The following is a 17,017-nucleotide window of genomic DNA, read 5'->3' as shown; positions in this document are numbered from 1 at the left end:
TTGGAATATTTCAGAATTAATGTCTCTTCGGCTTCTTGGAAAACGACTTATTCGATTTTCACAAGCTTAGCCTTAAATGGAAGGTTCGGTAGCAGATTTTGATCTGATCAAGTTCATAAGAATCGCACATATGGCTGCGGAAATACGGTATGAACACTACGATCCCATATGAAATCTTTAATTGTCAAAAACTTTTCGGTAAAGCTCATGTATATTGAATATTGAACCACATATAATTCGCCAGGAGTCTGATTTGAATTCAGATTGTTTCCTTATCAAAATTATTTTCGAATGCAACGATCGATTATGTCTCTATCGACTGTTGCGTTTAAAATGGAATCGATTCAGAAGTCGGTCTGTATTAGCCTTTCCATGAGATTTTCGTATGATGATACACAGATGGGTCCTTCCTTCCGCGACCAGCAAACGTTTCATTTGTTGTTGGACTGGATCGATGATCTCATTTAAAATTCACATTTACCCGAGGATGGTCAAAATAAAAATTATCATGGGATGGTAATTTCTAAAACTACCATAATAGTTTTCAGTTACGAAAAGCAAAACTCTATGGAAGCTATTGTAGCTCTATAAAACGTGACAATTTTTTGAATTTTGGTTATTTTAAAAAAATTATTTGCCCCCTGACTTTTTCAGCGATTTTGAAGGGGGGGGTGACATAATTTTTAAAAAAGATTTGCAATGGCCTTAGATGAATCGATTTCTGATGCCTGTTGGTCTGGTGGACTTGCGGTTGTATCTGATTCGTCCTTTTGTAATTCGGCCTTTTCGGGTTTCGGCCTTTTGGGGTAGGTTCGAACATCTTCGGCCTTTTGTGTTTCGGCTTTTTGGGATTCGGCCTTTTGTACCGCTCCCCTGAAAACTATGCCCCAAATTTTTGGCAGAAGCTGGGTATCTTATTGCAATCTTTGTTTGAGGGCAATCCTAAAAAAATCAGTCATCCTTTTCATCTCGTACAGACCAGATGCACAAAACACACTACTTGTGCTCAATATAGAGTACGAATAAATTCTACGCGTGTCGTTTCGCTACCTATAAACGCTAGAAACAGCAAAGTGAAAATGGAACTTGAGCTTAAGGAAGTGTCCGCCATTCAACTTCACCATATTCGCAATGAGCTTCTGATAACTTTCAATAGTTTAGACGCGGCAGAAAGTTATGTAAAGAAAAACAACATGCAACACGAAGTCAAATATGACAACGTTAAAACCAACATTCCCGTGGATATTGAAAACGATATGACGGAAATTCGCCTACGCGATCTAGCTCCGCGCACTAGCTCAGAATTCATTATAAGATTTATGTCGAAATACGAAGAAGTGGAATCCGTTACAAATGGCATTTGGAGAAGCTTTTTGCCTGGTATTCCCAACGGTGTTGAGGCGGTGAGAATACGACTGAAACAACATATTCCTTTTTACTTGACATTCGAATCCAAATCACCTCAATGGTTTTTCCATAGTCAAAGACCGCTATGCACATACCCTGGACAGACACCCACGTGCCAGTTTTGTATCCAAACAGCACACTACAGAAAGCCATGTGTCAAAATCATTAAAGAAAATTCATCTATTACAATTAATACTAACAACCTGGGACGGGACTTGCCGATAGATGTTTTCTTTTTCTTTTTTTCTGTTCATTCTATCGTTCGTCTCGCATAGCCTCTCTTTTTGCCTCACATAGTTTAAATGGACTGGCTGCATTGACCGTACCTCCTGGTTGCATTTGACGTTCGATTTTTTGCAAACTGCATGTCTCGTCTCAGCTAACAACTATACGCTGATTTACCAACTACCCACATATAACTAACAATCAATTAAAATCACTAAATTCGACTTTCTATCTCCATCCTTAGGTTATGGTCGCCGTGACGTGGTCGAATTTCTTCTAACCAACGGAGCATCGATTCAAGCTCGTGATGATGGCGGCCTGCACCCGCTACACAACGCCTGCTCTTTCGGGCATGCTGACGTCGTACGTCTGCTGTTGGAAGCCGGTGCCAATCCGAACACTAGGGACAATTGGAATTACACTCCTTTGCATGAGGCAGCCAGCAAGGGAAAGGTAGATGTTTGCATTGCACTGCTACAACATGGCGCAGATCCTAATATAAGGAATTCGGAAAATAAAATTCCGTTGGATTTGGCAGACTCCTGTACAAGCCCCGTACTGACTGGCGAGTACAGAAAGGATGAACTGCTGGAAGCGGCTCGATCCGGTTCGGAAGAACGTCTGTTGGAACTGTTAACACCACTGAATGTGAACTGTCATGCAAGTGACGGGCGTAAGTCCACCCCACTTCATCTGGCTGCCGGTTACAATCGTATACGGGTCGTACAGATTCTGCTGCAGCATGGTGCCGACGTTCATGCCAAGGACAAAGGCGGTCTTGTACCGCTGCACAATGCCTGTTCCTATGGTCACTTTGAAGTGACCGAACTGTTGATCAAAAATGGTGGCAACGTTAACGCCAATGATCTCTGGGCTTTCACCCCGTTACACGAGGCGGCATCCAAAAGCCGTGTCGAAGTATGCAGTCTGCTGCTTGCCGAGGGAGCTGATCCGACGCTATTAAACTGCCATAACAAGTCGGCTATCGATTCAGCGCCGACACGGGAACTGCAGGAAAAAATTACATGTGAGTAGAGTTTTAAACTATAAAATATATCAAAATTTTGTATTTTAAACCACATTTACAGATGAATACAAGGGGCACTGTGTGCTGGATGCTTGTCGTCAGGCTGATATTCAACGACTGAAAAAGAACCTCACAGCCGAAAATGTCAACTTTGTACACCCGTACAGTGGGGACACACCATTGCATGCAGTATCCCACTCGGTGTACCCGAAACGAAAGCAAGTTCTAGAGATTTTGATTCGTAAAGGTGCTCAGTTGAACGAGAAAAATAAAGACTTCCTAACACCGCTGCACATTGCAGCTGATAATTCACACTACGAGATTATGGACGTGCTTCTGCGTCATGGTGCCAAGGTGGATGCGCTCGATGGACTCGGTCAAACGACGCTACATCGGTGCGCTAGAGAGGATAACATTCAAGCATGTCGACTGTTGCTGTCGTACAACATCGACACCAGCATTGTGTCCCTGCAGGGCTACACTGCTGCCCAGTTAGCGACAGAGAATGTGCTGAAAATTTTGCAAGATCCGCCTTCAGACACAGTCGATCTAGAGTGCCAACTGTTGGAAGCGGCCAAAGCCGGTGATCTGGATACGGTTCGACGGATTGTGCTTTCCAATCCGATGACGGTAAATTGTCGTGATTTGGATGGGCGACATTCGACCCCACTGCACTTTGCTGCTGGCTATAATCGTGTCCCGGTGGTAGAGTTTCTCCTGGAGCACGGTGCAGAAGTTCACGCTTCCGACAAAGGTGGGCTTGTTCCGCTGCACAATGCCTGTTCCTACGGGCACTACGAAGTGACCGAGCTGCTAGTAAAACATGGAGCCAACGTGAATGTAGCCGACTTATGGAAATTTACTCCGTTACACGAAGCGGCCGCCAAGGGAAAGTATGAGATTGTGAAGTTGCTGATCAAGGTAAGATATTACGCTGGTTATAAAATACTATGATTTAAAGAACATATAATAAAATAATCAGTATAGTAGTAGCTCGTATAATGCTTAGCTGAACTCCCTATTATCAGGATGAACTCTAGCGTAGCATCATACAAGTATTTATAGTGTGCAAGCACACCAAATTGAAGCTCAATGCATATTCATTTTTCATAGCATGGAGCTGATGTAACGAAGAAGAACCGTGACGGTGCCACGCCGCTAGATTTAGTACGTGAAGGTGACCAAGATGTAGCAGATTTGCTACGAGGAAACGCAGCGCTTTTAGATGCAGCGAAGAAGGGCAATCTGGCTCGTGTTCAGCGACTCGTCGCGCCAGATAATATCAACTGCCGGGATGCTCAGGGCAGAAATTCGACTCCACTTCATTTAGCTGGTTCGTTTCTTGACATTAGAGTCTGATGCATTCGAATTTGCAATAATTTGTTAAATTCATTGATTCCAGCTGGCTACAATAATCTAGAAGTTGCCGAGTATCTCCTCGAACATGGCGCTGATGTAAACGCACAAGACAAGGGAGGTTTGATTCCCCTGCACAATGCTTCTTCCTACGGACATTTGGATATCGCAGCTTTGCTTATCAAACATAACACTGTGGTTAATGCTACTGACAAATGGGGCTATACCCCTCTGCATGAAGCAGCCCAGAAAGGACGTACTCAACTGTGTTCATTACTCGTAAGAATGCCATTGCTCACCATTTCATTAAACACATTTAATTTGATATTGTTTTACAACAGCTCGCTCACGGTGCCGATCCGTTTATGAAAAACCAGGAAGGCCAAACCAGTTTGGATCTGGCGACTGCGGAAGACGTCAAGTGTCTTCTACAGGATGCCATGGTAGCATCACAGGCCTCAACGGCCGCCGGTGGCAGTTCGGGAGTTGCCAGCAGTACGTTGATGGCAACCGCTTGTTCGCCAACAACTGAAACAGTTACATTGCCAACGGGTGCTTCGATGACCCTTTCGGTACCAGTGCCACAAGTATGCCAGTTGCAGCTATACGTCACAATGAATGTACTTATTTTTCCAACGATTTTCAGCTTCCCATCCGTAGCTGCCTCAGCCCCGCACAAGGGGCAGAGACTAATGTCGACGGCGTTGTAATAGACGACGACAAAATGCAAAATATGGTATCAATCGAATCATCCGTATCCGCTTTTCTCACTAGTCTACAGTTGGAACATTTAATTGAACTACTCGAGCGAGAACAAATCACAATGGACATTTTGGCTGAAATGGGCCACGAAGATTTAAAACAGGTGGGCGTTTCGGCGTACGGCTTTCGTCATAAAATACTGAAAGGGATTGCAACATTGCGTGCAACCACAGGTAGGTTAAAACCAACAAATAATTACCGTGATGCGATTCGTCTAACGTTATTTTAATCAGGTCTTGGATTAACTCCAAATCCGGGTACTCTCCTGGTTGATCTACTTCCCGATGACAAAGAGTTTCTTGCCGTCGAAGAAGAAATGCAAGCAACTATAAGAGAGCACCGAGATAACGGCCACGCTGGCGGTTTTTTCACTCGATACAATATTGTCAGAGTAAGTTAAGTGATTAAATACTGGTCTTCAGTAACTAATGCATATGCTTGTAGGTGCAAAAAGTACAGAATCGAAAACTGTGGGAGCGGTATGTCCACCGCCGTAAGGAAATCTCAGAAGAAAACGGTCACCAAGCCAGTGAACGAATGCTGTTTCACGGGTCATCCTTTATCAATGCCATCGTGCAGAAGGGTTTCGACGAGCGGCACGCCTACATCGGTGGCATGTTCGGAGCAGGGATTTATTTTGCGGAGCACAGTTCCAAATCGAACCAGTATGTTTTCGGAATCTGTGGTGGTATCGGATGCCCAGCACATAAGGATAAATCGTGCTATCAGTGTCATAGGTAACTAGCGCTGCATTGACAGTTAGTCAAAATTAATTTATTTTCGGTAACGCTTCCAATTTATTATCAGACAATTGCTGCTCTGTCGAGTGGCACTAGGAAAATCGTTCCTACAGTTTAGTGCAATGAAGATGGCGCATGCGCCACCTGGGCACCACTCCGTCATTGGACGACCCTCGGCTGGTGGGCTGCATTTTCCTGAGTACGTTGTATACCGTGGCGAACAGGTTAGTATAGCTGGTCATACAACAAATATAGCCCATTTTTCAAGAGGTCCTATGTGCAAATGACAGCTTTGTTTGCTTTTCTTGTGTCAATGAATCGGTCGCTTTTTCGATAAATTCTTAGATCTTTGTCTGATGTAAGTTGAAAGATTAATATTCACACTGTACAGACAACATTTTCGGATGGTGCTGTGATAATCGAAAGCTGAACAAAGTGAGTCTCACATTTGCACATAGCATTATTTGAAAAAAATAGCTAAAAATCAATATTTTGGATCGCAAGGGTGGCAAGAATCGAAACTTTGTTTTATCACCAAAAATGAGGATCACTTATGGTCACTTCAGTACCATTACAATGCGGTTGAAGATGTACTGAATTTCCTAACTATAAAGAGATAAGAGAAAAATCGCTTAGTCATCACTTAGTCAAGCAATCAGCAAATGGGTGTATGTCCAAAGCGAGAGAATGGTGTTATATTACAGGGTATTTGTTTACGTTGTACTTGATCTGACAGTGATCGATTTTCATTAAACTAACGATTTGTTTTTCACACAACACAGTGCTTTAAAAGAAAGTTATCGGTATCTAAATAATGGTCCAAGCCATATATTTTCCTCGTAGAGTTCAGAGAAGTGGTTCAGTTCACCTATATACGATGCACAAAAAATGCTACTTTAGATAGATAACTTCGTATAACCATCGTCATGGAAGCTTTGATTGAAATAGAACCCAGTCGTATAAATGGCGACTAGGCTTGTGACCCATGTGTAGAGTTCAGAAAATTATTCAAGTATTGTCCCATGCACCAACAACCTCGCCAAAAACCCACCGTTCACTAGAAAACTTGTATGGGGATTATGAAAGCCACTGTTATCGTTCTATCACGAGTGTGATGTAAGGCGTTAGCGGACCATTTATGAGAGTTGACATTCTACCAACCGCATTGAAAAAATTTAAGTTCACATTAAAATAAATAATTTCTAACTTCGGTCATTGTGGTAGGTTTAATTATTTGATGTTGGATGTTTTATAACCTTTGTCAGCATCATCATCATCACTGAATCGTACGTTGCCCGCAACATGATGAGTTGAAGAGTTGGTTCCTTATCCTCAACACGCTGCTACGGCCACTCACCGGCCTCCAACTGATCAGCTGTCGCTGCTACTTACCAACCATTACAAACCTAATGCCATGCTGACTTATCGCCACCACTATACTCGAACGAGGTATCCGTGGTTGTATTTATTATGCGAAATTCTCGTTCGCCGGTGCCACTACCACGCTTTCGAACCTTCTGAAGGGATGTAATCTTACTGATGATGCTGCCATTAAAAGATATTGCTGATACAGCACCGCATTTTTGCTTGTCCCGTTCCGGGACAGACGCTATGTAGAATAGCTCCTAAAATGGAGAACAGACGCTTTTTAATTTATCCCTGCCCTGTCAATATTCGACCAAGATCCCATAGGGGCTGGATATCCAATCTGAACTAAGGTTGCTTGTACTGCAGCTGATACCGCGGGGAGATAATGGATAGGAGCTTTGTATCAAAAGTGAATGTAAGAAGAAGAATCACTCCCGTATATTTACTAACAAATATCCTCCTCCCGTGATACTTGTGGAGTGCGCAGTAGTATATACGGCCTCTAGCAAAAGCAGGTATCGAACTAACATTCCTCCCCTTCTCTTCCGCGATCTACGTTCGGGCCTGGTTGGCGCCGGCATTGACCAATAAACACTTTAGGAGTTGCACATTTAAAGATGTTTCGCTACTCCCAAGCATAATTATCTGCCGAATTCCTGTGCAACTTCAGCTAGTCAAGATCGATAACGGAGTAGCAGACAGGGGTGGTCCACAAGCTCAATCGCAGGACTTTGTATCAAAGGTGAGTGACTACATGGTAGGACATCATGTTGTATGATGATACAGTATTGACAAACAAAAACATCCACTGGCCGCAGGCGGCTCCAATGTTGGATACTGCAAGACATCATCATCATCGTAGCACGCGTGTGTCGTTCAATAAGTCCTTAGAAAAAGATGGGAAAACAGTTTTTTGGAAATTTTTATTTTTATTTCTCAACATAATCTCCTTTCAGCTCTACACACTTTTACAACCGCTTTTATCCCGTCAAAAATAGGATTTCGGAAGTTCTGCAAAATACTTATTCGTTTGAGTAATGACGTCCTCCTTGGAAGTGAACCGTCGTCTGCCGAACCTGTCTCTTCGTGTCTGGAGTATAGTAGTGTATCCAGGTTTCGTCCACAGTGACATTTCGGAATTCGATAGGATTGCATTAGAAGTGCGTCAACATAACCACTACACGATTGGGTTTATTCTTCTCTGAGAGCAAACGCGGCACCCATCTCGCCAAAATTTGTTTCACAGACAATTATTCATGCAAAATTGAAGCGACTGTACCTTGTTATACGCCTGTGGTCTCAAGTAATTCCCGCACTGATTCGCCTATCGCTCAAAACCAGATCGTGGATTTTATCGATGATTTCAGGAGTAGACTCCTCAACTTGGTATCCTGAACGATGTCTATCTTTTGGGGATGAACACCATATTTAAACTCATTCACCCAATTGCAAACCGTCGCAAAAACAAGTGCAGATGTACCACGAACCTCATCCAACTCGGCTTTGATTTTTGTCCGGGTTTAAGCCTTTCAAGTGGATATGTTTGATGACAGCCTTGAACTCGCTTTTTTCCATTGTTATGAACAAACAAATGTTGTTGACTTTAATCTACAATAGAAATTGACCAACGCTATGGATCGAGCTGAAATTTTGACAGCTTTCCTATCGATAGTGATACTTACAAAAAAAAACTTTATCGGCACTACGAGCGCCACCTCTCGGATTTTCTAAGGACTTATTGAACGACACTCGTAATCATTGTACACTAAGGTTTTTTTTACACGGTTTTTTTCGCACGGTTTTTTTTTTACACGGCTTTTTTTACACGGTTTTCGCAATTAGCACGGTTTTTTTTTTGCACGGTTTTTGCAATTAACACGGTTTTTCGCAAAAATATTCTAAGTCCTTTTAAAGGCAAAAGACTTAGACGATTTCTCAACAATTTTTTTTGCACGGGTTTCGCAAAAATGTTCTAAGTCCTTTTGGAGGCAAAAAACTTAGACGATTTTTGATCAATTTTTTTTTGCGCGGATTTCGCAATTAACACGGTTTTAGCAAAAATCCTTATGAAGGCAAAAGACTTAGACGGTTTTTGACCAAGTTTTTTTTGCACGGATTTTGAAATTTACACGGTTTCTGCTTTTCCATTTTGAATGCAAAGAATTTCGAAGATTTTTGGAAAAGTGGAAGTGATTGCTTTTGGAACAGCATTAACGAGTAGATGCCAAATGTTCATGTCTGAGGCCATTTAGAAAACCAAGATGGCGACTTCCGGTTCAGTGGAATTCTCTGAAACCCCATCAATATGGCTATTTTTGGAACGGGATTGATGAGTGGACGTCAGATATCGATGTTTAAGGCCATTTTGAAAACCAAGATGGCGACTTCCGGTTCAGTGGAATTCTCTGAAACCCCATCAATATGGCTATTTTTGGAACGGGATTGATGAGTGGACGTCAGATATCGATGTTTAAGGCCATTTTGAAAACCAAGATGGCGACTTCCGGTTCAGTGGAATTCTCTGAAACCCCATCAATATGGCTATTTTTGGAACGGGATTGATGAGTGGAATTCAGATATCGATGTTTAAGGCCATTTGGAAAACCAAGATGGCGACTTCCGGTTCAGTGGAATTCTCTGAAACCCCATCAATATGGCTATTTTTGGAACGGGATTGATGAGTGGACGTCAGATATCGATGTTTAAGGCCATTTTGAAAACCAAGATGGCGACTTCCGGTTCAGTGGAATTCTCTGAAACCCCATCAATATGGCTATTTTTGGAACGGGATTGATGAGTGGAATTCAGATATCGATGTTTAAGGCCATTTGGAAAACCAAGATGGCGACTTCCGGTTCAGTGGAATTCTCAGAAACCCCATCAATATGGCTATTTTTGGAACGGGATTGATGAGTGGACGTCAGATATCGATGTTTAAGGCCATTTTGAAAACCAAGATGGCGACTTCCGGTTCAGTGGAATTCTCTGAAACCCCATCAATATGGCTATTTTTGGAACGGGATTGATGAGTGGCCGTCAGATATCGATGTTTAAGGCCATTTTAAAAACCAAGAAGGCGACTTCCGGTTCAGTGGAATTCTCTATAACCCAATCAGCATGCATATTTTCAGAGCGGGCCTAATAGAGCGCATGATAGAGATCAGTGTCAGAGGCCATTTGGAAAACCAAGATGGCGACTTCAGGTTCATTGGAATTCTCTAAAATCGAATCAATATGGGTATTTTTGGAATGGAATTGACGAATAGACGCTAGATATCGATGTCTGGTGCCATATTGAAATTCAAGATGGCGACTTCCGGTTCTGTGGAATTCTCCAAAGCCCAATCAATATGAGTATTTTTGGAACGGGATTGACGAGTAGGTGCCAAATATCAATGTCTGAGACCATTTCGAAAATCAAGATGGCTACTTCGGTTTAGTAAAATTTTCAATTACCACAACAATGTGAGAATTTTTGTAATAGCGTTAATGAATAGATACCGGATGTCAATTCCGGAAGTCATGTTTTCATCTAAGATGGTGACTTCTATTTTAGTGCCAAGACGATGTTTTAAATATAAAGACACGCGGCGAGAAAAATAGTAAATTTGGCTGCACGGTTTTACAAATTATTTGTCTGCTAGTTTTGGCAACCAGGAATATTGTGTAAACAGCGAGTGACTTGCAGTTTTAATGAATGCTTGGCGAATTCCTTTTTTGAAATATTTCCCACAATACTCAATCATGTAACTTGGAAACGCATTGATTTACGTTACTGAGCCTGCCTACATGTTTTTCGTTGCACTAGAAAAAATGTATCGATGATGCAGGATGCAGACATGCATTTCTTTTCATTTCAATCTTGATACTCCCCACGCATTACTTCCTAAATCCGCCATATTTGTTTACATTGCTAGTTTGGAACCGTTGTTTTGGGTTCGATTGGAACTTTTGGCTTCAGTCTTCGCGCATCTCTATAAGCATCATCTCTGCTTTAGTGTACATCTCATTCATCTTAAGGGGGCTTCTGGTGTAGTGGGCAAAAAATCGACTTCTTTTTTATCCGCTTAATTGTTAGTATTGAGCCTCTAGAATCGTCTCCCGCAATCTCGGTGACCACGCTGAACTTCTTTTGTTTTAAACAGCCATGCATTCCTCGCGCGTATTTGCTGTGACACACGCAGATTTCAATCTATCGGCAACAATTTTCTTAAGACTGACAGCGATAAAAATACAGTGTGAACAATACACTTTAAACTACTTCCACCCAAATTTTTAAGAGAAAATACCAAATGGATTGTTTTCCACGTCATTTTTTCCGTGATGCAATTTGATATGGAGTATCATTTAATAGCGTTTTTTCGAAACCGCGTTTTTCAAATTGGTGAACACGATAACTCAAAAACTAATTAAAGAATTGACTTGATTTTTTTATGAAAATGCACAATATGTGTAGCCTGTCGGTGAACCACAGAAAACGGAATGAAAAAATTGTTCTCTCTATTATTTTGAAGAAAAGTGCACGAATTTTACAGAAAAATATGAGATTTTTCGGTTTACATGAAGCCATTTTCCTAAACTCGAACTTTTTTTTGGGTTCATCGAGTAACTACAAGTCTAAGCTTTACAAATTTTACTTAATTTCCTGTGTCAAACAATTTTATCAAGAGTCATCGTGTTAGCCGCGGCGCTCCTCGACGTGGAAATGGTTGGACGTCTACTCTTGGAACGCTCGTATGTGTGGCTCTGCGTGGCTGCCGACCCTATTCTGCGCGGCGTGTAACGTGAGACGACTAATCTCACCTCACTCTACGTGACTTCACCCAATTCTGAAGAGTCACTTCGGGTGACGTGAGACTCCCATTTAACCGCAATGAGGAATCTCACCTCACCCGAGTCGACTCTCAGAATCGGGTGAGAAAAGTCACGTAAAATGAGGTGAGTTTCGTCGTCTCACGTCACATGCCGCGCAGAATAAGGCCGTGCAAATATTTTTTTCGTACAGAATAAACGTACAAATTTAAAGCTTAACATTACATAAAAGATGCATTGTTCCCTTGCCTTCAAAATCGTAAAACAAAATAACTTTCGGTTTGAGCACTTTACACCAGACGCCCCCCTTAATAATACAGCGAAGACCTGATTTTATTATTTCCCCCTGATTATGTCAGCTTTTTGATTCGACTTTGAGTCTCGCATGAAGATTCGCTCGATGAGCTCTAGCAGACGAACCAACTCAAATTCGAGTAAATCCATTCATGAGCACATTTTTCTTATCTTATAAATGCAAAATATACAAAAATAAATGTATCTTTTTGTTTTACGCTGGATATTTATACTAAATAATCAGAACCATCTTGGGTTTTACAATGACGCCAGACTTCTGGCAACTGCATATTTGTCAATCCAGTTCCAAAACACTCCATGTTGTGAGTTATACAGAATATCGCTAAGCCGATAGTCTCAATGTTGTATTTCAAAATGGCCTCAGACATTGATCTCTATCATGCGCTCATTAGGCCCGCTCGGAAAATATGCATACTGATTGGGTTATTGAAAATTCTGTTAGACCGGAAGTCGTCATCTTGGTATTCCAAATGGCCTCAGGCATCGATATTTGGTGCCTACTCGTTAACACTGTACCGAAAACAACCATATTGTTAAAGTGCGGGACAAAAGGAAACCTCAAGATCCGACGTTTCCACTTTTCCAAAAACCTAAGGAATTGGAAAAAGCAAAAACCGTGCTACTTACATAATCCGTGCAAAAAAAACCTGTTCAAAAATCGTCTAAGTCTTTTGCCTTCAAAAGGACACAACATTTTTGATAAAACTCCGAAATCATCCCTTTTCCTAAAATCGTCTAAGTCTTTTGCATTGAATGTAACGCGGTTTTTTTTGCACGATTTTCGGAATTACGCGGTTTTTTTTTGCACGGTTTTCTGAATTAACACGGTTTTTTTTACACGGATTTCGCAATTAACGCGGTTTTTTTTACACGGATTTCGCAATTAACGCGGTTTTTTTTACACGGATTTCGCAATTAACGCGGTTTTTTTTTGCACGGTTTTTTTTTACACGGTACGTATCCCCCGTGTAAAAAAAACCTTAGTGTATTCTAGATTTCCAGATTACTCGTTTGTTAGAAAACCCACCGCTCTGAGGAGGAGTTACTTTCGTTCTTCACAACTGGATGGTGTGGAAGAAAACAGCGAGCGACGTCCTTACCTTCTTCCTGGGAAACCAATTTCATATGACCCAACGTCTCGTACTCTTGCATAAACAATATATACTGCTCTCGCAGACCTGTATCCCGAGCTAGCCGCCTTTCTAACTGCAAGAATCTTCTTTCTGCAGTGACTCTAGACTCGCCCAACCTGGCTACCATTTCGTCATCTTTGGGGTAAGACACTATATACCGACCTGAGGATTCTCTCTGGGTTGTTTGTATGAAATAATCCTCGCATCTTGCCTCTTCCGGAGAGTAGTTACTTCCCAAGTCGACCTCCTCGCATTCCCAGAACTTCTCCAACATATCGTCTAACCGACTCGTAAGCGCAACATCACACAAGACAGATTTAATAGGGCCATCCACTGAATATCGTCCTGTAATCACCCATCCAAAGACTGAGTCGACCAATGATGGTAAGTTCTCCCCCAATCGTATACGTCGGTCGCTCGAAAAGAATTCAAAAAATGATTCTGCTCCTAGCACTAAATCGACGGTTTCATCCTGCAGAATATTTGGATCTGCTAACTCTATTCCGCTAGGTATATTCCATTTGCTTGCGTCTATCGATGCTGTACACATTTGGGCTGCTATTTTGGGTAGCACCAACATTTCCATAGGCTGTTTGAAATCCGTGACCCGGGAGTGTACAAGCACAGTAATCTTTCCATGCACTCTTGTAGCCAAACCTTGGATCCCAATAACGTCGACCATACTGCTCTCCTCCTTGACCGTCAAAAGCCTTCTGACCCGCTTGCTGATCAGATTGCATTCAGCTGCGCTATCCAATAGTGCCCTTGCACGAACCTTGTGACCTTGACCGACTTCCAAAACAACGATCGCTGTGAGCAGTAAAACACCCGTCGATGAAGTAGTGGTAGTGTTGCAGGATACAGTAGTAGTGGTCGCTAGGTTCACAACTCTTGAATCGGTTGACTCTTCACTTGTAACTGTTTGCTTCGGGTCAGTGTTGTTATTTGGCTTGCCTTCGGTCAATTTCCCCTTAAAACAAACGAGTGTGTGGTGTTTTGCCTTGCATTGCCGACAAGTGAACTTGGAATTGCACTCTCTTGCATGGTGCCCTCGGCGAAAACAATTTCGGCACAGTGAGTTACTTCGTAAAAGAGCATCCCTTTCCGAAACCGGCATTTTTTGGAACGATTGGCATTGGTAAAGCAGGTGGCTATCCGAGCAAGCCACACACTTTCCAGAGGTCGATGGTTGCTGAACCGTAGCATTGAAGGCTTTCACTGTGAGTGCCTTCTTTGGGTATTTTGATGGGGTTGGATCAATCTTCTGTTCAGCAGGCTTGTTGGGCATGGATTCCAAGATTCTAATCCGCCGCTGTAGAAAATCTGTGAGATCCTTTACGGTGTCGCTTTCCTTGGTGGAAGAAAATTCCTCCCAACTCCCCCTAGTAGTGTTGTCCAATCGTGAGCACAGCAGGTGTAATAGTAGCATATCCTTGTAGTCGGCTTGTTGCGGAGTGACCTGGTCCAAGGTCTTCACGATCCTCTCGAAGGCATCCAACAATGAATGAAGATCAGCTGCACATTCTCTTTTGGCGACAGGTAGCTCAAACAATGCTTGCACCTGACGTTTGCGAAGAACCTTCGTGTTCGAGTATCGCTTTGTTAACAGTTCCCATGCTACAGCATAATTTGCTTTGGTAAGGGGTAGAGATTCGATGATGGCTAATGCTTCTCCCTCTAATTGACTGCGTAGGAGGAGTAGTTCTCCAAGTCTGACATTTACGCCTGGGAGGGAGGAGTCACTCACGCGAGAATGTTCTCAGTTAGGATACTCAGTCACAACAATTGATCATAAGTGCATCGTCTTTGATCATTTAAACGTCTCGCTAGATATCGTCGCATATCGTAATCCCAAATCTATGAACTGGGACCTCTACGAAGAGGTCTTGGCGACTAGGTTTTAGGGGTATCTTCCGACGATTGAACCTTCAAGTGGCTTGGGTGAGGTCGTGCATAAAACAAGCTCGCTCATAGTAGCAGCATACCAAGAGGCTTGTCCGCTTCGAGTTATGCTTGCTTCTAGAGGAACACCTTGGTGGAATACCAAACTTATTCGACTCAAAAAGTTATGTAGAAGAGCTTGGAATCGCAGACGCAGGGACGGATCGGGGGCATTTAAGTTGGCTCGCAAAGCATACAGAAATGACCGATCCTTTGAGCGAAGTGGTTGGAAAAGCCTCTGCACAAATGTCTCAAGTCTCAACGAGACTAGTAGATTAAATAAGTTACTTTCAAAATTGAAAGACATTCATGTCAGTTCGATTGGAACTGCTAATGGTGAATACTAGTCTGACGAAGATGTAGTACTCAACTATATTTTTGAGACACACTTTCCAGGCTGTACGGAGCCATCACTGCCGACTGCCCCTGAGTTCTTTTCAGGTAGTTCTGATTCTTGGGTGTTTGCTCGTAGAATTGTGACAACCGAATCGATCAAATGGGCGATTGAAAGTTTTGCTTCGTATAAGTCTACTACAAAGAAGATATGAACACTTCAAGCATACTTTGAAAAAAGTTCCTACTTGTAGTCTTGCAACAGGATACATTCTATTGGTGTGACGGGAATTAACTGTAAAATTCATTCCCAAAGATGGCTTATGAGTTGTCTACAACATTAAATGAGCTTTTTCACAAAAGAAATCAAGTTTAGGAGTTTTTCTAGATATTGAGGTGCTTTTGACAACGTCTTTCGAATCCGTTTTTGAAGCTGCACGAGGTCATGGAGTACCTTCGTATATCACGAACTGGATACACGCTATGGTTAGAAACGGACATCTGTGCTCATCATTAAGACAAGTAGAGGTAAAGAAACTGAGTGTCTGCGGATGCCCTCAAGGTGGTGTGCTGTCACCACTTCTATGGAACCTTGTCGCCGATGACTTATTGAGGAAACTTAATGAGCTTAGGTTTACGACGTATGATTTCGTCGTTGGTTATCATAACGATCACCGGTATGTACTTGCATTAACGTACTTTTTGATTTGATGCAATAAGTCTTTTGTATTGTTGAGCAATTGTGTCCTCATGTTGGGCTATCAGTAATTCAAAATAAATCATCAATACTGCTTTTCACGCAACGAAGGATTACAACTGGAGCTCGTCCATTGCAATTCTTTGACTCTGAAATTATTGTCACAGATCAAGTTAAGTACGTTGGGGTAATCCTTGACTCAAAACTTAACTGGCTAGCTCACTTCGATTTCAGGATCAAGAAATGTAGACGGACTTTTGGCGAATTTTGGGGACTCAAACCCAAGTACATTCAGTGGATCTATACAACAATTGTTAGACCAATACTGGCTTACGGGTACCTTGTTTAGTGGCAGAAGGGAGAAGTTGTGAAATCCTATCAAAGTTAAACCATCTTCAGAGGATGGTCCTGATGGCGATGGCTGGTGCGTTCTCGAGAACACCTACTGCTGCTCTAGAGGCAATCTTGCACATAAAACCACTATGTGTTTTTGAAACAAGAAGCACTTTCTTGTGCATACCGTCTTAAGGTTACTGGGCTCTGGAGCAGTAACCCAGTAGATCGTGCAACTAACCACACAAGATTGTTGCCCCAAATGGTTACTTGGAATGAGTATACACTTGCCCCCAGTGACCTTACACTCACATGTAGTTTTCCTTTTAGAGCTTCCAATGTGAGAATTGAAGATCGATCGCAGCAACCTCTGACGACGAAGGTGTTTTTTTCGCTCCTGACACGTTTTTGAGAAAATAAAGTTTTCCGTTCGTTGCTTTTCAACAACTCAGCTGATAAAGAGAACAATTTTGCACATAGAAGTTCGTGCCCAAGCGGACTGAGTTCGAGGAGATACGACCTAAGGGATCCATCCGCAAGCGGCCCTACCTAAGGAAATCCCCTCAAA

General features: G+C 42.3%; 1 protein-coding gene across 1 annotated transcript in view; it reads left to right on the top strand.

The window, feature by feature from the left end:
• The window catches only part of LOC131684747 (poly [ADP-ribose] polymerase tankyrase), a 50,371-nt gene that overhangs the window by 27,685 nt on the left and 5,669 nt on the right, over window positions 1-17,017 (top strand). The window contains exons 2-10 of the mRNA XM_058967876.1: window positions 1,877-2,659; window positions 2,721-3,580; window positions 3,773-3,992; window positions 4,062-4,294; window positions 4,357-4,602; window positions 4,662-4,950; window positions 5,011-5,168; window positions 5,222-5,514; window positions 5,585-5,741. Of these exons, the coding sequence (XP_058823859.1) occupies window positions 1,877-2,659; window positions 2,721-3,580; window positions 3,773-3,992; window positions 4,062-4,294; window positions 4,357-4,602; window positions 4,662-4,950; window positions 5,011-5,168; window positions 5,222-5,514; window positions 5,585-5,741 (3,239 nt within the window). The remainder of the gene's footprint in view (window positions 1-1,876; window positions 2,660-2,720; window positions 3,581-3,772; window positions 3,993-4,061; window positions 4,295-4,356; window positions 4,603-4,661; window positions 4,951-5,010; window positions 5,169-5,221; window positions 5,515-5,584; window positions 5,742-17,017) is intronic.

The sequence above is a fragment of the Topomyia yanbarensis genome, chromosome 2, assembly GCF_030247195.1.
Source record: "Topomyia yanbarensis strain Yona2022 chromosome 2, ASM3024719v1, whole genome shotgun sequence".
In the NCBI taxonomy this organism is placed as follows: domain Eukaryota; kingdom Metazoa; phylum Arthropoda; class Insecta; order Diptera; family Culicidae; genus Topomyia; species Topomyia yanbarensis.
Note: the sequence above shows the minus strand (reverse complement) of the source record. Positions and strands in the feature narration are given on the sequence as shown.